General features: G+C 39.7%; 1 protein-coding gene and 1 long non-coding RNA gene across 9 annotated transcripts in view; one reads left to right on the forward strand and one right to left on the reverse strand.

The window, feature by feature from the left end:
- Nucleotides 1-27894, forward strand: part of SPTBN1 (spectrin beta, non-erythrocytic 1) — a 197522-nt gene that overhangs the window by 37874 nt on the left and 131754 nt on the right. For all 8 annotated transcript variants that reach the window (XM_025467186.3, XM_049115520.1, XM_025467192.3 and 5 more), the window contains one exon: nt 17761-17955. In XM_025467186.3, coding sequence (XP_025322971.1) covers nt 17808-17955 — 148 coding nt within the window. In that variant the 5' untranslated portion in view covers nt 17761-17807. The remainder of the gene's footprint in view (nt 1-17760; nt 17956-27894) is intronic.
- LOC118350032 (uncharacterized) lies at nt 934-17794 on the reverse strand. The gene is made up of 3 exons (XR_004803095.2): nt 17686-17794; nt 2269-2383; nt 934-1620 (listed from the first exon to the last, which is right to left on the reverse strand). It is a non-coding gene; the product is annotated as an uncharacterized LOC118350032 (long non-coding RNA).

Genomic DNA, 27894 nt, shown 5'->3' on the forward strand with positions numbered 1-27894 from the left:
GTGTTCCTCAGGTGTTCTCGGGGCCAGGCTGGCTGGAGATGCCCCTTCCTCTGACACACTTGCCTCACACAGTGATGAGCTCACCTTTTTTTTTTTGCCCCATCCACACCCTAGCAGGGGAGGAATGCAGATGGCAGATGATTTCACTGATATTTGGGGCTTAAGAAGGCTTTTGTATCGTTTAAGCTACGAGGGCCTCTAGTTGATCAGTAAATCTCAGCCCTTAGGTTTAAAGGGCTCCATGCCCACCCAACACCTGAGCCTAATTAAGTAACAGAATCATCACGAGGAATTGTGATGTTCGGCTTGGGCTGGGAACCACTGTTCCAGTCCAGACCTCTTTACAGATGGGGAAACCGAGGCCCTGAGCCTCAAGGTGACGTGTCCCAAGGCCCCTTCTGGGACCGGCCTGAACATAGGATACCTGGTTTCTGGAAGGGGTGTCAGAGTCTCTGATTCCAGATCTCTGGTGAGCTCCTCAGCCTCCTGGCCCCATGGAGAGCCTGGCCAGGCGGCAACAGTCAACAGAGAGTTGGACCCCAGTGAGGATGAAGCATTGATCACCCCATCCAAGGAGAAACTGCCCTCCGTTTTCCCGCTGGAGCTCCCACATTCCTCAGTGAGAGGCATGATAAACGTCCTCAGGTTCTGCTCTATTTTGTTCCCCCCCAGAAACAGAGAGGTTTGTAATTAGCTAAAATGAGACAGCAGCTTCCAGACCACTTGCTGTTTATCACAGAAGAGTCTTCGGAATAGCCAGTCACTTTTGCATATGTTACAAACCTCTTTCTCCCCTTTTAGGGAATAATACATATTATTTCGGCAGTGTTGGACATAACTGATGATTTCCAATGCCGCCTGTGTCCATTAAGGATAGTTTAAAGCAGTTAAGTGCTAACCAGGCTGGACAGCAAGGTGCAGGTCCGTGGTATCAAAAAGAGGGATTGCACCCCATGGACTCCGAAGTGGTCTGCTCCAGCCCTGGTTGTGTTGGGGGCCTTGTGTGAAATGCCCTCGTGGCTTGCCTGCTTCTGCCGGCCGCTTGGGTCAGTGCTGCAGCTGCACAGGGACTGTGGTAACCTGGTGGAGCAGCCTGCCCGGGAGGGGCTGGCCTTGTGGGACAAGAGGAAACAGATAGGGAGCGACTTCTGTGTATAGAGACTTTTTGGAGAAAAATCTGATCACATTTTTGCTAAGTTTTTACAGCTCGCTGAGAATTTGTGCCGTGGGTGATCATTTAGCATATTTTGGGACATTCGATAAACACATTTGAAAGCAAGACTGGATTAAAGGGCTCCCAGACCTGCCATTAATCCTTGTAATATGACAGCATCCTTTTCCACATGTAAAATTCGGAGAAATAAAGACAATAAAAATATATTTTTCTTTTAAAGGATATCAGAATTCATTCATCTCTTATCTAAAAGACACTTACTGGCCTCTGATATGGGGACCCCCCCCCCCATCCCCATCTCCACCCCTCACCATGAGAGACAGTAGCTATGATGTTCGGGAAGCTGGTGGTTTTCTGCTTTGTGGCCCCGAAGGCCTCACCTCTGCTATCATCTGGAAGCTGATGGTGAAGGTTTGTTATTCTTGTCAGGAGCCGGTTCCAGAGACCTAAGGAATGTAGCCGGTAATGGGCAGCTGGCATCAATTTAGTGCTGTGGGATGGTCAGGCTGACAGAGTGGTCTGGCTGGACCTGCCCACCCCTCCTGCGTGAGTAGTTGGTTTACATCAGAGGAGGCTGCTCCTGACATTGCTGTCTGTTTCTGGCAAGGGAGGCATGGCAAGAGATGCAGGATACCTCCTGCTATTTAGAGGAAATGAAATAAATACTTCAGAGAATACCTTTTGGGGCTGGGATGTGTATACATGGGTGACAGCTCCCAGCCTGCTTTTCCTGCAAGGTTCTGTGCATAGAGAAAGATTAATGGACTTAGCCTGAAGTCAGACAGAGGTGTGTTAATGAAAAATCTACCTCAGTGTAAAACCAAGGGCATACTCTGGCTTTGTTCTGTGTGTGTGTGTGTGCGCGCGTGCGCGCTTTTTGGAATGAAAGCAAGGGGGAGTGTCTCCTCCATTTGTAAAGCCTGCTGAGCTGGTTAGCAAGAACTTTCTGGAACTTCCAGAGGGAAGTTCCTAGAGAGTGGGTGAGTGGTAAGCAGTTGCATTGAAGAGGACCAACGCTTGTTGGCCTTGTCTCCATTAGGAGCCAAGGGGGGAGCTCTGCACAGACTCCTGAGCTAGTACATCACCCAGCTCACCTTGAGAAGAAGGCACTTGTTGTCACTGCCATGTTCCCTCCGTGGCGGTGAGGCAGGAGAAGCACTGATATTCCCTGCCTGTGTAGCTGACCTCTTCCCTGGCACAGCAGTCACTCTGGATTTGACACAAAGAAGGATTTTAACAACTGAGTACATTTTAGTCTTCTGGTCGGTGATTGCTAAGTTAAAAAAATCTTGCCCTGTGGAGCTTATTCTCTTGGGCTGATTAATTTTTTTAAAGGGCTGATTAATTTAAAAATGTTTTTTTTGGAGCCTGGTCAACTAGTCTCACCTGCCCCAGGACTGGAGTCTCCATTCTGATGTATATTATACTCCCATTTCTTCGCAGGCTCTATTTGAAGGTAGAAGGATCTCATGGGAACTTGGCCAGTCTTTACTCCACTGTGTAAGCCACTGGCTGCCTTCCATAGTGTGAGGGGTCTCTGCCCCCTGGGTTAGTGCCTTTGCAGTCAGAGCAAACTAAGCAGACCAGTACTTTCCCTGTTGGTCCTCCTCTAGGCACAGTGGGGCAAGTCGTGTTTTAGAAAAGTCTCTGACACTGGCTGCCTACTCCTTCCCCTGGAGGATCCGGGGATTTAGCAGAATTTGAAAGTATCCAAGGCTTAGAGGCAAGAAATCTCCATAAGCATGAAAATGACCATCCTTGTAGGTTACTATTTTGATCCTTGCTCTCATCACTGGTCTCACAAATAGGTCTTTCATTCCTGGTCTTTCAACATACCAACCCTTTTTGAGAAAACAGCAGTATCAAAAACATCACCAGAAAGCAAAACCAGACAACTTCTGGCAGAGAAACTACTAAATGCCTAATTTTTCATCATCCTATAGCTGAGTATGGTTAAAGAGAATGGCTTTCCCATACTTTCTTGATGCTTCCAAAAGTATTCATTTACTTTTTTCAGAAATGTTTTGGTGCAGTCATGATCTGCCTTTAGAAAGCAGGTAAGATAACACTTCCAGGAACTGTATTTAAAACAACCATAGCAAAACAAATTCCATAGCTGATGTGGTACCTTGGATATTATTTTTTTAAAGATTTATTTATTTGAGAGAGTGTGAGTGGAGGGAGGGGCAGAAAGAGAGGGAGAGAATCTCAAGCAGACTCCCCACCAATCATGGAGCCTTTGCTACTTGGGGCTGGATCCTGGTACCCTGAGATCATGACCTGAGCCAAAATCGAGAGTCAGACGCTCAACCGACTGAATCACCCAGGTGCCCTTGATGCCTTGGTTATTTGATTTGGTTTGTCACCAACTCATTTTTTGAGGATGTAGCTACAAAATGACCAGTGCTAGATGTGTGTGTATTGACTTTACACTAGGTGGGACCGATGAGTTTACATCCCCTCCACTAGAGCAGAAACTGGATCAGAGAATCACCAAATAATCTCTTAAGGAAACTACTCGAAATGTAATGCCCTTCTCCCTAAACTGAAGAAGCAAAGAGTGGTTTCATTTAAACAGTATAAACAAAGGATTTATGAAGCACATTATATTCTGACATTCCAACTTTCTTAAATAAAAACTTTTGCTTTTTCACATCTATATAGATGTCAAGAATGCTTCTGCCTTTTGCTTAGGACAACACCATACTCAATAATATGTTCTGAGTGACAGCATCGGCAGTAGTTTCTAATTGAAAGTTTTCTTAGAGGACACCTGGGTGGCTCAGTCCTTTGAGTGTCTACCTTCAGCTCAGGTCATGATCCCAGGGTCCTGGGATTGAGCCCCACGTTGGGCTCCCTGTTCAGTGGGGAGTCTGCTTCTACCTCTCCCTCTGCCTCTCTCTCTACTTATGCTCTTTCTGCTTTGTCTCTCAAATAAAATATTTTTTTAAATAGTTTTATAAAGAACATATGTTTTAGTTGGTACTTTATGATATTAATAAAAGTATAAGGTTGTCTAGTAAAATAATTATTTTGATAAACATTTTCAATGGTGCACTTGAGATTAATGTTTATATCAAAATGCAAAAAAAAACAAAAAAAACAAAATGCAAAAGCCAATTTCGAAATTTTTTGCCCATTTTTTTTTCCAGCGGGGTTGTGCAATCCGATGAAAATATTTAAAAATGTTTGCAGAAGAGTACTTTTGTTTTAAAGAGAATCAAAATATGTGGAAACACAAAGACTGACTATAATTAAGGTAATAGAGATTCAGTTAAAAATAGGAATGGAAAAGTCATTCTTTTGAAATATGTCTTGAGCCCCATTGAAGAGAGTATCATGCATACCTTGGGAACCAAGTTTCAAGTACTGTAGTACTACTACAGGGTGCTGATCACAAGAATGGTTAATACTTTGTGGTTAACCAAATCATAGTGGCCTGCTGGTTGGAAGCATTCATGTATAGCCCGGCTTCCCACACGGTACTTGGTTTCCTCTCCAACTTTCCTGTCAAATGCTACTTAACCACCCTGTGTGAACTGCTGGTGATAGGGGAACCAGCTCTCCAGGCAACCCTCTGCATTTTTGGAGAGCTCAAGTTGTTAGAAAGCGCTTTCTAACCCTGAGTCACTATGAATTTGTTGCTTCCTGTCTGCCAAGGAATTTGTGGCAGCCAGTGCCCACATGAGGCCTCTTGAAGCTCCTTATAGATACATGCCCAATGTCCCCTTAAGACTTTTCCCCTTGTGAGGTCCTAGCTCCAGGGCCTGGACTCCCAGGTGTCTTTTTTTTTTTTTTTTTTTTCTTCTTCCCAGGTGTCTTAAGAGCCTGGCTACCCCTTTCTCAATACTCAATACAGGATTGGTCAGTGCCCTGGGGTGTAACTTCATTTCTAACAACCAAACTATGTTTGCACTACCTGCTGCTGGTACTTTCGATTGAGCTTACCATATTTTCTTTGGACTGCTGTCAATTTTCACCTCTTCCAACTGTGGGTACTTTAAATGTCTAAATGGACTACTGTATGTGTTTTTGAACAGTTTTGAGTCTCCTCTGGGTCCAAGGTCCTTCACTGTACTAACTATACTTTCTGAGGTAGTGAGGAAAGTCTTGTTGGTGCCTGGGCCCTCGGTTATGACTCTGCCCATAACTTTTACCTTTGAGCCCACACCCCTTGAGTATGGCTGTTAAGACAGCGATGTGATTTTTATTTGGGGAATTCATCTCTGTAATTTAAATAGACATTTGAAGTTGTCATTTGAAGTTTTTCTTTTGGTTAGTGAGGGAAGGTTAAAAGTGGTAATGTGGTAAATATAGTAAGAAAAAGAAATGCAGATAATTCTTGACCATTGAGGGGTTTATTTTAGAATTTTTTTTTTTTTTTTTTTTTTAGTATTTACAGCTTTCATTTGAACAAATTTACCATTGGACCCATTAGAATTTTTTTTTTTCTTTTTACAGCAAGAAAGTAAGGAAAGTGGTAGGGAAAGTGCTTGTAATACTCTTGGAAGATGAGAAGATTTTAAAGCTTATTCATTAAATTTTTTTGAAGGATCAAATATTCAGGGAACTTTTATTTTTAAAGGGTAAATCAAGGGATCCCTGGGTGGCGCAGCGGTTTGGCGCCTGCCTTTGGCCCAGGGCGCGATTCTGGAGACCCAGGATCGAATCCCACATCGGGCTCCCAGTGCATGGAGCCTGCTTCTCCCTCTGCCTATGTCTCTGCCCCTCTCTCTCTCTCTCTGTGACTATCATAAATAAATAAAAAAAAAATACTTTAAAGGGTAAATCAAATAAGGCATTGCTTTCATTGACCCAAACATGCATGCATAATCCATCCTTAATATAAAATGTACTCAGTTAGAAAATTACATGTGAAATACAAAGGGAATTCAACTTTACATATGTAAAATGATTGCTAGCTGTAGCAATTTAACAGTCAAATTAATGAAGACATTGTACAATTAAGAAAAAAAAAACCCAAACCCTAACATCTTAAAGTCAATTGTCTATAGTAAACCAGGGGAAATTCTAATATGGAATGGTTTGACTCAAAGCAAAAATAAGGTACCTGCTATAAATTTAGAACAATAACTTTCATTTTTAAAGTTACAAGAAAATAGTATTAGCCAATCAAGACACTTGCTTCAAAGAGGGAAACAAGTTCAGGGTTATTGTCTGTTATGTGCTGGGTATTGTATGTAGGGTTACATTGATAAAAAAGAGAGAGGGGGACACCTGGGTGGCTCAGTCGTTGAGCATCTGCCTTCGGCCCAGGGTGAGTCCCACATCAGGCTCTCTGCATGAAGCCTGCTTCTTCCTCTGCCTGTGTCTCTGCCTCTCTTTCTGTGTGTCTCTCATGAATAAATAAGATCTTTAAAAAAAAGAGAGAGGGGAAATGCCTAATAGTTCATGGAGAGTACAGTGTATAAGGTGAGGTAGTCATTTAACAAATAATCACACATGTAATTATTTTCTGTATATGCCATGAGGAAAAGACACTAGCAAGAGCATGTAATAGGAGGCCTTGAGTTGGGACTGGGAACTTCAAAAAAGCCTTCCTAGAGAAGGTGATGTTTAGGCTGACCTGGTTCTGTTAACCTAATCTTTAAAATCATAAGTTATTAAAAGATAATAGTTCTGTTGCTAATGAGATCAGAAAGCCTTCCTTAATTACAGGATCCTTTTTGGATTGGCCTTAGCCTTTGAGGGCATGAAAGACAGCATCAGAGTTCATTCAGACATCCCTAAATGTCTGGCCACCACTGGGGTACCCACCCCCTCCCCCTGATTTTTTTTTCTACACAGAATCCGAATGCTAACAGAATTTATTGCCTCCAGCTCTCAACTTTGCTCATCCTGTTCGTTCTTTACTCTGTTGTTGAGTTTGGCAAATGAAGTAACTAACTTCTTTGAAAGCATTTGGGAACGGGATAAACAAAATGCATGTTATGTTATAGATATTTTGGGGAGTAGAAAACTGGTTTATTAATAACACTTCAAGGAGATGAAAGTCTAGGTTTGAATTTGTTCAAGCGAGGAGTTCAAAAATGCAGTTTCCAAAATCATATCACTAGAGAGCTTTTAAAGACAATACTCTGAATGCTCTAGTTCTTGTTCTTTTAAGCCTATTTTCTGCTGTTGGGGGAACAAGGAAAGTTGCTGGTTTCCTTTGCTCTGGAACCTGATTACAGACTTGACCAGATGAAACCTTATTTTCATTTTGAAGTGATTTGAGCAATAGCAAATTTGAATTGCAGACCCATGCCTCTGTAGCTTTGGATAGGCCATGCTTTATTCTATGCCTTTGTGAGAAGTTTGGTGGGGTGCTGGGTTGGTGGTTCAGTTGGTCAGATTATGGTCTGGCCCTTGTGGTAGATGTGTTTGGTCACCTATGATGAATGCACGCCCTTAGTTGTGTATCAGAGAGCTCCTCCGTGATGCTAAACTTAGCATTTGAACACTGTGGCTCCTTTTTCTCACCTATTAGTGTTTAAATATTTTGGAAAGCCAAATGGATCTCCACATTTACTTTAACTGACCTCTGTTACCAAACTTCACATTGAGCCCCTTTGGAATCAAGCTTTTGAAAGTAATGTGCAGAATTCTAATGGATTTCAGCCTATGTAAATTGTTAAAAGTTGTTTTTTCTTAAAAGTTTTTTTCAAATTGATCAGACCTAAATTTTAGTAATAGAGGCTTGATCATGTTAAAATGATAATTATTGGAATGTTTTTTTCTGGAATCAATGTCACTTCTCTTTTCCAAGTATCATAGCCCAACCTTTAGTCATTTTGTTCATTTGAAAGGTTACAGAGTTCTAAGTGAGTTTGGGAAACATTTACCAGGCATATACCTGGAAAAGGCTTGCTACTGAAGCATTAACCCAAGCGGTGAGAATTATTTGAACTGATCTCTGAGAAAATTTAACCAGTAATATTTAAACCTTGGGATTTGGATATTAGACATGCCTAGAATTTAGGTCACTTTGCAAAGGGGGATGATTCTTAAAACATTATGTATTAAGATTTATTTATTTATTTATTTATTTATTTATTTATTTATTTATTTATTCCAGATGAGATTGTGAAATTAGTGGTTACTCCATTCCTATCCAAATATGACCTATCTTATTTTGCAACATTTGAAAACAAACTTCTTGCAAAAATGCCTCCTTTCCTAAATGAAATTGAGTGAAGAGAAGGTAGCCCCTTATGTAACACTGAGAATTTTACTGGGTCCAGGATATATATTAGGCAGAAAGAAGCAATGCGTTTCAGAGTTGTTTCATAATTGTTTTTGAGCACCTGCTGTAGTTTAAGCAAGATATGTTGGTGCTGGTGTATAGCAATGAACAGAACAGAGAGGATCTTAGGGTATGTGTGTGTGCGCTACATTCTTCATTTCCTACAGTGTTACTTTTCATTGCCATTTTACATATTTCCTTCATTTGGTCACTATTCCAGGTAGTGGAGATTGGCATTTTCACTTGATAGATTTGCAGAGAATTTTGGCCCATGGCTACTTTAGAAGGAAAAGTCAGCTTCCCAAATAGAAAACACATTATTGCTCCTCTATTGTTTGGGCACACGTGATACTGACTTATGAAATTTCACAAACAATAACACAGTGAAATGCCAGACTCACTGAAATTCAGGATCAGCAGTTTGGCAGCAGTACCATTACGCCTATATTGTAATGTAATTTAAAACTATCTGGGAATAAGAGACCCAAATATTTATAGTTGACTCAGAAACCCCCACATTGGCCATCAGATCTTTGTGTTAGGTCTGCACTGAGTTAGTGATTTCAATTTTAATTGCTTCTCTCTATAAGGAGAATAAAAACAGGTTTGGCCTTTAATTGCCAGTGAGAAATATTCATATATTTAGTAGAAATTATTGAATATTTTTGTTTGATTCAATTTAGGTGGTTTTGAGACTTACAGATAGACATTGGAAAAGCTCTAATCTGTTTTCAAAATAAAGCTAAAAAAAAATTTAGGACTTGCAGATTTATATTTAGAATCTAAATGGTATCACAGGCAAGAAAAGAAGCAAGGTATTTTCTTTAAAAATTTAATATACAGGGGCACCTGGGTGGCTCAGTGGTTGAGTGTCTGCTTTTGGCTTAGGTTGTGATCCTGGGGTCCTGGGATTGAGTCTCATATCGGGCTCCCTGCAGAGAGTCTGCATCTCCCTCTGCTTATGTCTCTGCCTCTTTCTTTCTGTCTCTCATGAATAAATAAATTTTTAAAATCTTTAAAAAAAGAATACAATTTTAATATACAAATAGTAAAAGAATAAATTTCTACTCAGTATATTAAGAATTTTCATTTAAGGTACTCAAATAATAATTCTTTTATAATTCCACTGTTTTTTCATGCAGTTTACCTTATAAAATTGAAGAAGGTCTGAGAGAGGCCTTGTTTTCCCCCTTACATTTTAATCCTCCTTGTAGAAATCTGCTTTTGGTCATTGTGTAATACAAATTATTAAGCTATAGAGATAAATTCTTTTTAATAGAGTGCTTTAAAATAAATTATGGCCAGTATACTGTTTGCTGGTGAAATCTTTTAAAATAATAAATTTCCTTTATAATAAGGGTTAATTTTGCTCCTCAAAGAATCTGGGTCTGTTTTATAAGGACACTAATAATCACCTCCAAATGCCATCACATTGGGCATTAGGATTTAAAATAAATTATGGAGGGACATAAACATTCGGTCTGCAGCAGGTGCTTTGTAATAGGTGCTTTAATTTGTGAATATTTTAGACAGAAGATGGCTAAATCATCATCATTTTGCTTAATAACATATATTAGTGTTTGGGGAGAGTAACCTACTATGAATTTTTACATCAAAGACATGATATGTAGGATAGGAAAGTTCTTTCTACAAAGAAATGTGTTCTTCATCTTCCTATCTTCTAAGGCTACTTTTAAGTCTTTGTTTACTTAAAGGTGATATGTGTTTTTTCTCAGCTTGGCCGTGCTTTTCAACCTTTTTTTCGTTAATCCTTTTCTCCACAAAGGAGTCTTTTAGATACTTTTTTAAAGATACTTTTCCCCCTAATCTCCCATCCATGAAATTTTAATCCTACTCTGTAGATACTCTGTATCTTACCTCAAAAAAAGCACATTTTTTTGGCCCCCTCTCCAAAATAGGGTTAATAAGGCCTTTGGCTGGCTCAGTCAATAGAGCATGTGATGTGATCTTGGGGTTGTGGGTTCAAGCCCCACATTGACTGTAGAGATTACTTTAAGAAAATACAAAATAAAATAAATAATAAAATAAATAAAGTAGAGGGCATCTGGATGGCTTAATCGGTGAAGTGTCTGCTCAGGTCTTGATTGAGTCCATGTCTGGCTCTCTGCTCAGTGGGGAGCCTGCTTCTTCTCTCCTGCTCCCCCTGCTTATGCTGTCTCAATCTCTCTCTCTGTCAAATAAATCGTAAAAAAAAAAAAAAAAAAAAAAAAAACAATAAAAAAACAACCCAACAAATAAATGAGGTAGGGCTAATAATATTATCTACCTCAAAGGGCTGCTGGGAAGGACTGAATGAAAAAGCAAGTAAAAGTATTATGCCCACAAAAAGTAAGCCAGTATGAAAATTAAACTATTTTAAATACTATTAGCATTTTCTGATGATTTGTTAGACTCATCTGCTTTCTGTATTTTAAAGATTAGATTGAATTCTTGTGGCTCAGGTTTCAGAGGTAACAAAGATATTATAGATTTTGAGCTCATAGCTGTATATGATATGATCTAGTTGTTTAACTGGGCCCTGGTTTCCCCATTTCATTAATTAAGAGAGAAAACAAGTTGGTTGAAACGTTGAATATGCCTATGATCCTAATAAATGTAAATGGATTGTATTTGCCCACAAAAATGACAGAAACACTTGGATTAGATTTAAAAAATAAGAGACATAAGTAAAACCTAAAACAAAATAGAAGGTGAAATAGTAGAATGGAAAAGATAAACCAGGCATATATTACTATCAATAAACATAGATTTATTAACATGTGAATAGGGAGAAAATAGGCTATTTCAGGGTTAACAACCTACCAAGAAGATAAAATAGTTATGATTTGTATGTATCCAGGGAATTATAAGGAAAATTTGATAACTCCACACTCAGTGGGAGATTTTAACCTATTCTGTCATTGATAAATAAAACAAATGAAAGTTAGTGTACAGTATTGGAGACCACCTTTGTTAACGGTGGTTAATTATTAAATAGGTCTCTGAGCATACTTCTCTCTCAGAGTGTTCTTGTTCTATGAATATTTGGCTAGTTTATACAACTGTATCATACTTTTTGTATAGTTGATGTGTTTCTGTAAAGCTTCAAGTAAACTGGTAATTTTAAAAGTGAATGATACTGGGGTGCCTGGCTGGCTCAGTTGGTAGAGCCTGTGACTCTTGATCTCATGAGTTTAAGCCCCATTTTGGGCATAGAGCTTACTTAAAAAAAAAAAAGTGAAAAAATTCACTTTTATAAAATACTAGGTACCTGACTTTGTTGTCACTCTAGAACTCACCATTTATGTATTGGTTTTGTGAGCAGACAACTCTGGATATTTAAGATGGAGTCTTGGACTTTATTGTGAAGCCAGCTTCATGAACCTGAATAACAGTAGGTTTGCTGGGTTTATCCAACCCTGTGATTTCTTGCAGCTATTTCTCTTTGTTGGCCATTTTGTGCGTGCTGCAGAATGCCTCAGTGGGCACATTACAAACAGGGTGTGACTCAAGTCTTACTTTCTGGAGGCAGAGCAGTTGAGAGGGTTGGGGCAGATCTCTCCTGGGTCTCTTCCTGGAAATTGTCAGACCCACAGCTTGATCTCTTCAAAGTCCCTGAGCAGAATTTTTTTTTAAAGATAGCACACCAGCATTCCGCCGTATGCTTTTTCAAGTCTTTTATGAGTAAAGTGGGAGGGTTTTAAGTGTTTGCAGAACATTTGGGTCTGTGGCTTCTGCCAAAATAATTGTTAGCATATGGGTTTCTTCCTCAAAAAGGATTGGCAAATGTTAGTTACCGTTTTCATTTTCATTTAATTTATTAGAGCCTTTAATTAAAATTGGATATTAAGGAGGTGTGTGTGTGTGCGCGCATGATGTGTATGTGTATAGTGCCAGTGAAAATCCCATTTATTCTCTACTTGTTGCTTTACTTCTGAAATCTGAGTACTTCAGACAATTCTTTTGTTGGGTTAAAACTAAATTAAAAAGGGAAACATAAATTTTAATATGTACAAGGAGAAGCACCTTATTAAATCTCTTCACATTTATCAGCAGCCTAGTCTAAAACTGTGACTTCCTTGAAAACAGAGTGCCCAGGAGATCTATGTAGCTCAAATGAATATGTGTTTTGGCCTTTGTGCCTAATAGAGATAGTACCAGAGTGGCAGCTTGAACTGACATTGCGCCTGTGCCCTCACCTTCCAGACCTCCACCTACCAGTTTCCTAGCCAGCCACAAATAAATAATTAGCAAGCATTTAATGCTTGCTTCTAAGCACCCCACTAGGAGTTGAGAAGATATAAGGACAATATGATGGGAACATGACCTCAAGAGCCTAGTGACAATAAGTAAATAGAAGTTTTGTACTCATGAGAAAGTCTGATAAGTGATAGGTCAGTGGTGTATAAGGTGTCTTGCAAGGGAGGACATATGCAGGGTTATCCAAGGTTGTCTTCATTCAGACCAGGAGGTAGTGGTAACTGATATGGGGTAGCTTCCTGGATAAGGTGATACCTAAGCTAGGATTTGTGGGGAGAGGAAAAAGCTATTTCCAGGTCATTTGGAGGTAAGTCAAGAGCCTCCTCACTTTTTTTGTTTTCTCAGGAGCTACCAGAGCTTAGGACAGGAATATTGAGACCAGGCTGGAGAAGCTGATCAGAGTCCCCTCGTGAATCGTCCCCTTTCTTCTTCAAAGGTTTCTGGGCATTATTCTGAAGGCGTATGCCTCAGTGGGTTTTAGTCACAGGATTGAAATGATTAGAGTTCATTTGAGAAAGGTCCCTCTGGTGGCAATGTTGGGGAAAGGATAGGGATTAAAATTTGAGGTGAGTTGCTGGTAAAAGAAAAAAACTGTTGCTTGAGCTAACTCCTGAGGTATCAGGAAAACCAAGCAGCCTTGGGAGCTGAAGATGGGAGATTGGGGAGAGGTGAGGGAGCATTGCAAGGTGTCTAGCTGAGGTAGCTGGGAGAAAGAAGGGTGCCATTCATTGAGAGAGTGATGGAAAGGAAATGGGGTCTGGAGGGAGGAATTATGGGCTTAGTTTTAGATACAGACCTGGTGAACCTTGGATTTAGCGGTCCAAGGAGCAGCTGTGTCCAGAAAGGAGGAGCCAAAGATTAGGGGGTGGGTAACGTCACCCGGGGAGATTTTGTGCAGAAACAGAAGCACAGGAAACAAGGCAGTGGAAAAGAATAAAACCCTGTGCATTTATCCAATATCTATATCACCTGGAAAACAGATTTAGCACCTTGGAAAATAAACAGACATTTAAAAAAAAACAGATATTTTCCCTCTGGGCTTTGCCAGGTATTGATTTATGGAATTTTAATCAATAAAGAGGCAAACTAATAGAATACTACTGAAACTTGGAATAGTAATGTTCTAGCTTTTTTTTTTTTTTTGATGGTTATGACCATATGCATGGAGCATATGCACAAGCTATAAGAACCTATTTGCCTTCTGGGTCTAGGGTAATCATTTCCTCATCTATATTTCTGTTTTGCTTTGCCAGTTTGAAGAAATAAAATTATTGTCTTCTTACTGAAGCAGGAAATGATGAACCTTTTGAATTTTTTGTATCTTTTAGAAAATTCCAGTTTATAGGATGTAGGGCTAGAGAAGAATAATTCAGTGACGGGATTTTGGTTTGCATATTCCTTGTTTTTACACATGCATGTGCACATGCACGCGCACACACACACAGACTTAGGGCAGGGAAGGTAGGTATGCACTCTTAACCATCTTCTCAAAACCTAGCCCCTAGCCACAAAAACTTGGGTATTATTTATATTGCACCCAGGATATTACTGATTTTTATTTACTTGGGGATTATTTAATGAGTTCCTGCTGTGGTGATCAAGTCAGAATCTGGGCCCTCACTAAGTGCATTGGGGGCATTGAGAACTGTTCTCTGAGAGAGTCGATGGTCTTGCCAACCTTACACACTCCTCTCTTGCTTTTCAAGTGGCAGACCCACCAGGCAGATGGCCAGCTTTCTGTTCTTCTGTCCTCCTAATCTTCCCACAGCCATTTCAGAAGTACAGATTATTTCACTGGCTGTGGGGACAAATGGCTGATAGAACCTTGGGAAAATCTAGCCCTTTATAGATAACCTACTGGAGACACCTCTGTGTGTGATATAAACTGTCCTCTCAGCTGGCACTTGTTGAAGTGGGTTGGGGTATAATGGTGTTTCCAGTGTGTTGGGCTTTTTGGAATCCCCGTGCTACGGGCACACTCATCCATGTCTTTCCTTGACTCTGACTTTTCCTTTACCCTTAGTTAGGTCACATCTTTGACTATGGCCCTGCTGGGGTTTGGGATGTTTTGCTTTAACATTGCCCTGGGTGGGGGAGGAGGGAGAAAAGCTTCCATTATAAAAAAAAAATCAGCTGTTTGATAAGGATATTATCTTAGGACAGATGGAGCATACTGAAGAAAAAAATGACTCTGATATCCAAGTACTTAGACACTCAAGTGAAATACTGGATAAAAGGAATAACTAACAGCATTGATATTTCTTTTGGACACAGACTTCTGCTTCCCACTTTCCTCTTTGAGGAAAAATGGTGTTGTTAAAGAACAAACCATTAAGGAAGAATTTTTAGGACAAAATGTACTTACGTGGTTTGAACAACTTATTTAAAGCTTAGGGAAAGGATTAGCACTTGCTTGTTTAGAAATCTGTGGAAAGCAGTCACTGATCTGGGGATAAGTCAGTGGTAGGAAGAGGGACACATGGGGGAAATGGTTGTAGTTGGACTTAGGGAGTCCGGTGTGGGAGTCAGCATAGGTTAGTGGTGGCCCTGGAGGCCCTAGTGTGGCATGTTCTCATTGGTCAGCAGGTGGCACCAAATAGCCAGCACTAATCCCGAGAGGTATGTAGTGTTTAGATTTCACCTTGGGTTGGGTTAAATTGCACTTTCTCTACTTGCAGAAATTTGGAATTCATAGTGCCTTCACATTTTTTTCCTGTAGAGACAGCATCCTCCAACGCTGAATTTTATGAAACCCTTTGTATTGACATAGTTATGAAAACTAATCACCTCCAAGGTCAAATGGTACATGACACTATTGACTTTTCTGTTTTTTTGAAGGGCGTTATGACTCAGTGTTAAAAGCAACCAACAGTAAGATCAATAGAATATACGTATTGGCCTAGGTTTCCATAATTTTTTGTGTTTTTATGAAATTGGTAAATACATTACTAATGTACATGTTAAAATTAATCTACTGGTAAGTTTATACTGCTGGGATTGATTATATCTATGAGTATCCAGGATTTTACTCCCATCCAGAGCGACAGTGGGTAATTATAGGGGTCATTGGCTTCTTCATTCCTCCAACAAGCTGTTTCTCAACATAATGTCTTTCCTTTGCCTGGAATGCTATTTCTCTTGATCTGAGTGTGACCTGTTCTTTTTGACATTGAGATCTCAGTTTAAATACTAACTCAGAGAGGCTTTCCTTGACCACCAGATCTGAAATAGTCTTAAACTTTCTTAAACTGAGATGTAATTGATGTATAACATTATGTAAGTTTAAGGTGTACAGAATGTTGATTTATTTCTGTATTGCAATATGATCACTGTAGCATTAGCTAATGCATTTATCATATTATGTAATTAATATTTTTTCTTTTCTTTTTGGTGGTAGTGGTGTGAACAATAAGATCTATCTAGTCTTTTAACTTTGAAATTTATGAAACAGTGTGGTCAATCACCGACTCTATTGCCTCGCTCCACTTTTTATTTTCTCCCAACTATTTTGCCTTGTGTGCTTCTTGTCCGACGACTCCTACAAGGCCTTAGACTTTCCTGGGGCTGAATCCTTATCTTGTTTACTGTTATCCCTGGCATTTGAAACAATGCTGAGCATGTAGTAAAGCTCTTAGTACATTCTGGTTCAGCGGATGCATCATAGCTGCATTGAAGAGGGAAGTAGCTAGAGCCTAAGATGGTCTCCCCTGCAGGACCCCTATGCAGGACCCTGACCAGATGGAGGGAATGCTCCCCACAACCAACCCTTAAAGGTCCAATAAAATAAAATAAAATAAAATAAAATAAAATAAAATTAAATTAAATTAAATTAAATTAAATTAAATTAAATAAAGGTCCAATAAAATGACTCAACCACTGGAAAAAAAAAAAAGAAGAAGAAGAGGGAAGTAGCTATATTTAAAGCTAAAAGTATTCTCATAATTCTCTGAGGGTATTTTGATAAAGTGAGGATAGCAGTGGACCAAGAGTTGAGGCCTAGATTCTTGTTTCTTATTTGTTCCTGTAAAATCCTGTGCCCCCTGGTAGGTCCCTGAGAACTGGGTATTGGTCATAGAATTTGTAAATAATAGCAGTATAGGGATCCCTGGGTGGCGCAGCAGTTTAGCGCCTGCCTTTGGCCCAGGGCGCGATCCTGGAGACCCGGGATCGAATCCCACGTCAGGCTCCTGGCGCATGGAGCCTGCTTCTCCCTCTGCCTGTGTCTCTGCCTCTCTCTCTCTCTCTCTCTGACTATCATAAAAAAAAAAAAAAAAAATTAAAAAAAATAGCAGTATAAATAATTGCAGTCATTTCTTATTGAGCCTCTATTATGCACTGAAACTGTCCTTGTTGACTTCCATTTACTATCTCATTTGATTGTTGGCACAAATTTTCTAATAGGAAAATGAGATATTTAGGTGAAATGATCTGTTCTCTTATATAACATTGTAATAATTTCTAAGAGAAGCTAAAAGGTTATAGTTAATAGTGGTATAGAGTAGAAATAAATGAGTTCATTCAGAAGCCCCACGTAGGTATTCATCTAGCTCTGATAAAATTTTATTTTTTAAAGGTTTTATTTATTTATTCATGAGAGACACAGAGAGAAAGGCAGAGACATAGGCAGGAAGAAGCAGGCTCCTCGCAGGGAGCCCAATGAGGGACTTGATCCCAGATCCCAGGATCACGCCTTGAGCTCAAAGCAGACACTCAACCACTGAGCCACCCAGGTGCCCCTCCAATAAAACCGTAAAATTGCAAAGCTTAAACTTTATGAAGAGGGTAGAAACCCATCCTGTATTGGGTATCTGTATCTCACTCAGTCCTCTCAACATGGAGACTATCATTCCTCTTTAATGGTGGGGGAGACTGAGGCTCAGAGATGTTAAGTACCCTGGCCAAGGTCACACATGTGTTATGAGGCAGTGGTGAAGTTCAAAATCAGCTTTGCTTGACTCCAGAAATCTGTTCTTGATTGGTAGCAAGAGTTTCAGCTCCTACTCACCTTTATCCCAGCGGGTTTCATGGGCACCCAGTGCATATTAGATGTCTAAATAGGTTTTCTTTCTCTTTCTCAAAGAACTCTAAGAAGGATCTGATGTGGAGGAGCAGCTGAGACAGTTCAAGATGACGACCACAGTAGCCACAGACTATGACAACATTGAGATCCAACAGCAGTACAGCGATGTCAACAACCGCTGGGATGTGGACGACTGGGACAACGAGAACAGTTCTGCAAGGCTCTTCGAGCGGTCCCGCATCAAGGCTCTGGCAGGTAAGTCTTCTTGGGCCCTGTTAGAGGCCCACGGGCCCTTAGAGCTCTGTTTAAAATCACCCACCCTGTCTCCCCTATAAGAAAGTCAGCTTGCCTCTACTTAAATATGTCCCAGGAGGGCAAGCTGACCATTGCATAAAATAGACAGCTCCATATTTGGAGACTGTCCATCCTAAGCCAAAATGATTGATTTTTCAAACTGCCCTGGGTTTATAGGGATTCTCTTCTTTTTTAATATTTCAAAATAATGCAACATACTGGACTATATGTGGAGAAATATACAAATTAGCCTGTGTGCTGAGTTCCTGTGATACAGTGGTTGACCTGGCCTGTCACAATAATAGAATACTTTGAGTGACCAAGGAGAATTTGTGTCACATGCAAGGGTTTTAGATGTAAAAGAGCAATATCATAATCTGGTAAGGGCACATTTAATACTGTAACAGGTAAGTTTGCCATTGATTTATTAAAGTCAGCAGGAACACAGCCTTCCTTTTGTGATTTCTCACTTGCAGTTGAATACTTAGAACACACTTTCACCCTAGCCCTAATTGGGGTGGGCAGTGTCTTGTCCTGAAATTGCCCTGAAAATCCAGAAAAGGTTCCATCATGACGAAAACTAAGCAGTTCTGAATATATTTAAACCACAGATCAGAGTGGAGTCTATTTGAGGTCTTGCATCTGTACTTTGAGATTTCAAATCAAATGATTTCCTAATGAGAAAAGTGGGTTAATGATTTTTTTCTTAATATCTTTGATTATTATCCATAAATTGTAACCATGTAAGCCAGGTAAGCTTTTTGTTAATTTTTCATATAGCTTTTCTTGTTACCTTTATGGTGTAATCTGATTATGATGTATGTGTCATTCAGAATTCTCTTGATGGTAAGCAAAAGTAAAGTGATCTTTCTTTGAGCTTGCCTGATTTAAGGGCATAAATGAGTGATTAAACAGAGAGTCACTCTAGAAGATTTTCTAGCTTATTCATTAACATGGAACCTTATGAAAACCATAATCCTGACTTGTGCTGTGGATTGATTTGTACTTTAATCTCTTAACGTCTTTTTCTTGAGTCTTCATTTAAGTCTTTAGGTCAGTATCATATTGGTGGCAAATTAGGTTTGATCATGAGTCATTTACTTTCTGGTTCTAGACTGTTACGTATTATCTCCCTTTTAAGGAGAACTGTATCTGCAGTTGTAGAGTAGTTCCTTGCTCTTTGTATCTACTCTTTCGTGCAGTTCCAAGGGAGATTCCCACCTCTCCTTAGTATTGATCAGTTGTCCTAACCCTAGGGTGGCTTTCCCTCTGTGTTGTCTAGGTCCCTGAACTACTATAGTTATGATAGTAATAGCATTTATCGTGATGCTTACTGGTGCAGGTACTGTTGTATATATTAACAGTTAATCCTATAACAACCACATATGAGAGGTGTTATTATTATCTACAGTGTATAGACGAGGAAACTAAGACCTAGAGAAATTAAGTAGCTTGCCCAAGGTCACACTGCTTATAAGTGGCTAAGGCAGACTGGCTCCAAAGTGTATACATTCCTATTTTTCTATATTCAGTGGAATATAAAATGATTCAAAGCTCATTGGCATAGAGTATTGATAATGGGTAATTGAAACATGTTTTTAAAAAGATCTTTAAAAGGCTCAGGAATGAATCTTGTGATCTAGAAGAAGTCATGAGTAACCATGACAAGTTATTGAAAAGAAAATGTGTTGCCTCCAGGTTAAATGATGTTTAGAAAAGAAAAAAAAAATGCTTTCAGTGAATCCAGAAAATATCAGGAAAACTATGTTTATTCAAGTTTCTTATCATCTGACTTCCCATTCTGTGGGGACAGAAAAATCTCTGAGCTCTCTAAGAATCTTGTATACTGAAAAAAAGAGTAACAGAATTAAAAAAAAGAGAATAGTCCAGCAGTGTCTGGAACACTGGTTTCACAATGTGAGCATGCATCATAATCACCTGGTCATCTCGTTAATTGCTGGGCCCACCCCACAGAGTTTCTGAATCAGTAAGTCTAGGATGGGGCTTGATAATAAGCATTTCCATCAGGTTCCCAGGTGTTGCTGATGTGGCTGATCTGGGGAATCACATTTCGACACTGGTGTCGAGTATTGATGGTTGACTGGTCTCTTTCCCTGGGTGTCTGAAACCATTACATCTAGACCTAGTTAAAGTCTAGTAAGAATTAAAGTATCAAACTCAACAGTTATGTTAAAGGCACACTTTAATGTGGGAGTGGTGTGGAAGGCTGGTACCTCATTTTGAGAAAAGAGAAGTATCTTACTGCCTCCTTATAGGGAAGTTGCATAGTGACAGATCCAGCGTGAGGGAATGCTGTTGTAGGGTTTCTGTTACAAATGCATGTTCTAAAGTGAGGAATCTTGGCTAGCACAGTAGAAATGTATATAACAAGTTTCCTGTTCCTCTTAAATGCTCTACATGTTGAGTCTTCTCTAGACTTCAATCTGAATTCTGAAGTGATATATAAAAGACATTACTGCAGGAATTCATCTTTTTACAGCACATCTTGTATTGATAGTGTAACCACCACCTTGGATTTTGTCCTTTACTAAGGCAAACTGCTTGCTACTAATTTTTACCCAGTTTACAAATATTTTCTATGATTAGGCTGCTGTGTATATAATAGATGTTTTATACATGTAACATACTATTATATATGAAATATTGTATATTCTTTCTAGGAGTTATAAAAACTGTTCTTTCAGTTTTACTTGCCTTCTTCCTCTTGCTTTTAACTTTGTGGTATAATAAGAAATAAGTTTTGTTTTTGTCCTCAGTCCTGGCACAGAACTCCTAAAAGCCTCGGAATTTGCTGAGTGTCTTTCGTTACTCCTGAAAAGCCTTCTTCCTCACACCTGGATATATGTTAATGGAGGTGACTTTAGAGGAAGGCCTCTAGATAGCGTTAGGATGGGATTGGTCACTGAAATGACCAAATAATGATAAGGTGGAAACATTCAGCCCCAACCACCAACCTCTGGGAAAGAGGGGGGCCTGGAGATTGAGTTTAATCTCAATGGCTGATTTAATCCGTCGTATCTACATCTTGAAACTTCCATAAAACCTCCTAAATGACATGATTTGGAGAGCTTCTGGATTGGGGAACACATTAGTGTGTTGGGATGGTGGTGGGTCCTGAGAGGACCTGAAAGTTCTACACTCCCCACCGTACCTTGCATATAGACCTCTTCCATTTGGCTGTTTCTAAATTGTGTCCTTTATAATAAACCAGCAAACATAAGTATTTTCCTGAGTTCTGTGAGTTGTCCTAGTAAATTTTTGAACCCGAGGGGGGGGGGGATGTTCATGGGAACCTATGAACTTAGAGCTCTCAGTCAGAAGTATGGCTTGTGTCTGGCATCTGAAGTGGAGGCAGTCTTGGGAGACAGATCTCTTAAGCTGGAGGATCTGCGCCAGCTCCAGGCAGTTAGTGTCAGAATTGAATCACATTCTGGGACACCCGTTTGGTGTCGGAGTATCAAACTCAATAAGATATTTCACAGAGGAGATGGCCTCTCTGGTACAGTGTGGAACATGTCTGTGTTTTAAAGACGTAGGAATCAAGCCTGCCGTCACTTGTCAAGTGCCGGTTTATCCTCACAAAGATGAGTCTGGAGCTGGGTCATTTCCATTGCCCAGGGAGCTTTGCATCTTTCCATTTTCCTTAGACTTTTTTGCTTGAAAATTAGTAAGATTGACAGCTCAGTCACTCATCACCCCTCCTGTTCTTTAGTATCCGAAAGAAACACACGTGGAATCCTAGGGAACTGAACTCTGCAGTCTTCATAACGTGTCTGAGGAATCTCCTGGGGGAGTTGGAAACAGCAGCTTTTTCTCAGCAGTAGAGAAGAGCTTCCTATGAAAGTTTTCCCCTCACTCTAGTTAGGTGAAGGGGAGCAGGTCTCTCAAATCATTAGGTTGTAAAAGGTCAAGACTTAGGAATGTTTTAGAAGGTAATGACTGTTGTCACGTGTTCACAAATTTAATATATATATGAGGCTGGGGAAATTTATGCCTATGCCTGAATGTGTACTCCCATTTATAATTTAGAAGTTAAGATGAGAAAAATTTGGTACATCGTGTTGTGTAGCAGAGATCATGCCATGCAGATTCAGCCTTAAGGCAGAGTGCTGTGGAGTGACTTTTATGCATTCTGTAAATGATTTCCCGCATCCCATGATGGCATACCCACATTCCTGACCTCTGACCAAATTGCCCCAGTAGTATGGAACATGTGGTGATGAAGAAAGTGATTCAAAATAAGCTGGGCTTTTTGCAAAGCAGCATTTTATTTGAAATGAAAATATAAAAGCTAATCTTCTAAAGGAATGTAAAAGGTAAATGTTTTCTTTTTACAAGTGATGTGTTTATGGTTGGAGGTTATATTTTTGTACAATCAACACAAACTGGGGTAAGTAGGAAAACTAATCTTTTAAAAACTACATTTCACTTGAAAATATTGATAAAGTTGGGGCACCTGGGTGGTTCGGTTTGTTGAACATCCTAACTCTTAGATTTTGGCTCAGGTCATGATCTGAGGGTCATGGGATTGAGTGCCCCCCCCCCCCCCCCCAGCATGGAGCCTGTTTAAGATTTTCTGTCTCTGTTTCCCTCTGTCCCTCTTCCTCCTTCCCCTCCCCCTGCTAGCACATGCTCTTTCTCTCAAAAAAATTTTTTTTTGATAAATTAGAATTAATATCTTTATACCAACACTCATAACAGTGAATTTTAAAACTTAGGAGGGTATACACCAAAATAGTATTTCTGAATGACTTTCCTTTGTATTTACCTGTATTTGAATTTTTTCCTGAAGTAAAATCTGAACTATTTTGTAATGAGGAAAACAAAGCATAAAAACAAAATCTTATATCATATTCAGGAGTTTTAATTTTCCCCCCAAAATCATAATATAGAAAAGTGGTAGGAAAAAGCCTGTATATAAATGAATATTTTTTAAAAAGACAGAAATTAAAAACAAAGTTCCTTTGGGAATTGTCACTCATCAACATTTATGAGCTAAAATTATGTCTAAGAGCCTTTCTACTAAGCTTTGGACTTGGCAGGAGAAATTGACCTTGAGTATCATGGTTAGTAGAGCATCAAGGACAGCTGATAACCATAGAAAAATAAGCTGAAGGCACCTAATTGTATCCTTGCCCCCCATGGAAAATCTAAGTTATTAGTTGCTATATGTATAGGCCAGACTCCTGTTAAACATAGTCATTTGAGTGACCAAGAATTTTGGTGGAGCATTTAATCTGCTAAACCACCGATATGTTTTAAATATTTAGAACATTGTTGTCTAAAAGAAATTTAATACTAGCCACTTGTGATTTTTAACTTTCTAAGTAAGATATTTTGGTTAATCAGATCATCCAATATATTATCAAATCAATGTACAGTCAGTATAAGAAGTTAGCAAGATACTTTACATTTTTTTCAACTAAGTCTTTGAAATCTAATATGTATTTTGCTGCCCACGTTTCTTACGGTCAGTAGTCACGTGTGGCCAAGGGTTACCGATTTGGACAGTGCAACTCGAGTGCCTTCACACACTTTTGTTGGCTAAAACTTTATAGATCCTGCCAAAAAACCGTGAGCTTTAAAACAGTATCAAGTATTTGGTCTAGGGTATGTTTATAAAGCAGTAAGTAGTTGGCCACTTGGCTATATGTGAATTAAAATTCTGATCAGGAATAATGCATCAGTTGAATCATTATTGTAAAAATGAATACTTCTCTTTTTGTGCTTCCACTATGATTATTAAGTGGATGTAAGGTAGCAACAGACAGATCCTCTAGCACATCTACACGCTGTTGTTTCAGCTGAAAATTTGGCACTGATCTCAAGCACTGTTTTTGGATGTAGAGGACTGAATAGTACACTTGTTTAAAAATGCTTAATTCAAGGTCCCCCATAAGTTGAGATTCACTAATGTAGGAGGGAGCACAGTAGTCCAGATTTTTAATGCATATGGTACACTTTTGAAAAAAATTTCCTGGGACATGGTCCAAATGTTCTCACTTAATATTCATATCTTCTTATCTCTGAGTATTTCCCCCCAAAGTGAAAATCAACTTTTATCTCTTCTTTAAAATAGTAGTCTGCCCTTTCTCCCAGCAAGTAGGTCAGAGTTTATGTTTTGATATCTCGACACCTAAGAAGCCTTCATGTTTGGCCCAAACTGAGTATAGCGGTGTTTCCTGGCAGGAGGAGCACATTCTTCCTCTAACCCCAAGCCTTATTCCCGCTGCTGTGTGGGTGGATCCTCCTGGTCTTACAGGTGATTGAGGCCCCCCCCCACAGGCCCTGTCACTGTTGGGGCCTTCTAATTTGTAATCTCCAGGAGTGCAGAACATTTCTCTGGGCCTAAATTATGATGCTCATTAAAATTAGTAGGGAAACTATGGGCAGCCAGGGTGGCTCAGCAGTTTAGCGCTGCCTTCAGCCCAGGGCCTGATCCTGGGGACCCAGGATGGAGTCCCACGTCGGGCTCCCTGTGTGGAGCCTGCTTTTCTCTCTGCCTGTCTCTGCCTCTCTCTCTCTCTCTCTCTGTCTCTCATGAATAAATAAATAACATTTTTAAAAAAAACAAAAAACAAAAAACAAAAAAATACCCCAAATTCAGACTCAAGGTTTTCTCAGAAGGAAAAGAGCTGAATTCCACATACTGAGAACTGGAGCAGGGCTTGCCATCACTTTTTACCCAGTGGCTGCAAATTTCAAGCTATCATTAAAGTTATGTACTTAAATTATTTACTTAGTTCCAGAATAGATTGACCTGTACATAGATGGAGGAAAACGTGCTTTAAAACCTTAAAAGATTTTTTAAGTTTACCTTTTCCGAGAGATATCTTAATGTCCTTTCTACCTACAATCATGAGTTTTTAATGAGGTGGTTTAGATATTGGCTTTATATTTTTTATGATCTCATATAATATGATGATTTTACTTAGAAACTTTGCAGAATTGGACTGATAATTCACCATCCACTGCCCCTGCCAAAATGAATATTTATTAATTTATGTGTATTCACACACACACACACACATATATACATGTATAAAATATTTGACTTCTTTCTAGTGAGAGTACAAAGCCAGCATGCTATTGAATACATAAAGAGATTTGTAAAACTTGGTCTAGAATTGTCTCATTAGGAAGATAAAACTGATTTACATGAAACATTAACTAAACATGTATGCAAATACCAGAGGGGTAGTAGTATAGACAACTCATGTAATTTAGAGGGAAAGGGTGATCACACGAGGGAAAACTCAAGTCATTTTAAGAGGATGGATGGAGTTATGTAAAGAACATTGGAACTTGGGGAGGGGCTGGAGCTCGAACCTTGGCACAGCTGCTTTGTTTCCACCGCCATAAAACCGAAGAGGCTAGGCTGCAGATCGCTGATGATCCTTTTCATTGAAACAAAAAGTCTGCTTTTGGCTTCTCAAGCTTGGATTCATTCCTCTAAAATTCGTTGAGATCTTTTCTTATTTGCACACCCTTCTGCCCTGTTTAGATGGAACACTTCTATGGCCCCAGGGAGAGGCTTCTTGCATGATGAAATGGGTTTTTATAGTCAGGATTAATAGGGCTTTAATAGCTATCCATTATTTTACTCATTCACTCTTGAAGCTGTTTCCCTACATTTTGCATTATTTGAGATTATTTGAGAGGCATGGTCCCTAGCGCACAGTAAGTATACTATTATTTGCAAAATCTGAATCTGAAAGAGCATTTCCTACCAAAGAGGTTCATGAAAACTGTTGAGGAGAAAGTCAGTTTAGGTCATTACATGTAGTTCCAGGTTATACTCTCCATTCATTTTCCTGTGTACATACAGCTTCAGTTGTTTCATGACCATTGAAGGCAAGAATTGTTTCTTGCTTGGGTACAGTTCTCGGGTTTTCTTTCCTTCCCTTTCCTCTGACTGCTGGAGACAACCCATCCCCACTCTGGCAGTCAGCCTGGGTTCCTGCTACTACTGTTCCTTGTTCCCTTCACATTCCATTCTCACCTTAGCAATGCTGACATCCCATAGTCGCTCTGGTGAATGATCCTGGTGGGGAGCACCAGCCTGCCACTCCCCTCTTTCATTATACTTCACACCAGTCCCTGTTCCTAACCCATCCCCCACACTCCCATACCTGCCCATTCCTGCCCATCTTCTAGAGTCCTATTCTCATTTCACAGGCACCTGGCAGGACTTCCCTTGGTCCTCTTGCTCTTATTCCTCTTACTCTACCCATAGCCTTTGCCTTAACTCCTATTCGCACCCCACCAGAATACTTAACTCAGACTCTTACTTTTAAGGAACCCATCACCATTTCTTTTTATTTATTTTTAAAGATTTTATTTATTTATTCACAAGAGACAGAGAGAGAGAGAGAGGCAGAGACATAGGTGGAGGGAGAAGCAGGCTCCCCGCAGGGAGCCTGATGCAGAACTCAATCCCAGAACCCCGGGATCAGGATCTGAGCCAAAGGCAGACGCTCAACCACTGAGCCACCCAGGTGTCCCTCCAATCACCATTTCTGTGAGAAAATCCCATACATTTCATGGGTAATTTGTGAATGAATTTATTAGAGAATATAACCTATCTTTTGTTGGGGACTGCCTGGGTAAGCAAGAGGAAAAACTTAAGATTTTTTTTTTCTTCTCCTAGGTTTTTTCTGGGTCTCAATCTGCAAATGTGCCCCAGCCCCATCTGTCTGACTTTTAAATATCAGCTTTATTGAGATCTAATTTACATATCATAAAATTTACTTCTGTAAAGTATACACTTTAGTGGTTTTTAATACACTCACAGAGCTATGCAACAATCACTACTAATTCCAGAACACTGTTGTAACCCCAGAAAGAAATCCCATACACATTAGCAGTCACTTCCCATTTTCCCACTCTGTCTAGCTTCAGGCAGCCACTACTCTGCTTTCTGACTATGAATTTATTCTGGGCATTTGATATAAATGAAAACAGGTTATATGTGGCCTTTTGTGACTGGGTTTCTTTTACTTAACAACATTTTCAGGGTTCATCTCTGTTATTGCATATATCAGCACTTCGTGTCTCCCTCTGCTTTTTTTTTTTTTAAAGATTTTTTTTAATTTATTCATTAGAAACACACACAGAAAGAGAGAGAGAGAGAGAGAGAGAGAGAGAGGCAGAGACACAGGCAGAGGGAGAAGCAGGCTCCATGCAGGGAGCCTGATGTGGGACTCAATCCTGAGACTTCAGAATCAAGCCCTGGGCTGAGGGCAGGCGCTAAACCGCTGAGCCACCCAGGGATCCTGTCCTTCTGCTTTTTTTTTTTTTTTTTTAAGATTTTATTTATTTATTCATGAGAGACACAGAGAAAGGCAGAGACATAGGCAGAGGGAGAAGTAGGCTCCCCACGAGGAGCCTGAATGCAGAACTAGATCCCAGGACTCCAGGATTACCATCTGAGCCAAAGGCAGATGCTCAATCACCGAGCCACCCATGTGCCCTTCTCACAAGACATTTCTAGTAAGAAGTTGCTACAGCCAGTTTCAAAGAGGTTACTGCATTCTCGTCCATGACTTTGGTGCCTCCCTGTCTCATCACTGACTTTAACATTTTGATTTTTATGTATTTTAGTGTTGCTTTATGTCTATTCTGACTGGGGTTTGTTTAGCTTCTTGGATGTGTGAGTAAAGGTTTTAACCAAATTTAGAAAATTCTCTACTTTTTTTTTTTTTTTTCTTTCCCAAAGCTACCCTTTCAGCTTCCCCTCTTTTTGGATCCAATTACACGTTAGAATACAATTATTGTCTCAGCTCACTGTGGGTATTTTTATGTACAATCTTTTTCTTTAGTCTCTGTGCTTCCTTTCTACTTCTATGTCTTCACATTCACTAATCTTCTATAGTGTCT

This window comes from Canis lupus, chromosome 10, assembly GCF_003254725.2.
Source record: "Canis lupus dingo isolate Sandy chromosome 10, ASM325472v2, whole genome shotgun sequence".
Lineage (NCBI taxonomy): Eukaryota > Metazoa > Chordata > Mammalia > Carnivora > Canidae > Canis > Canis lupus.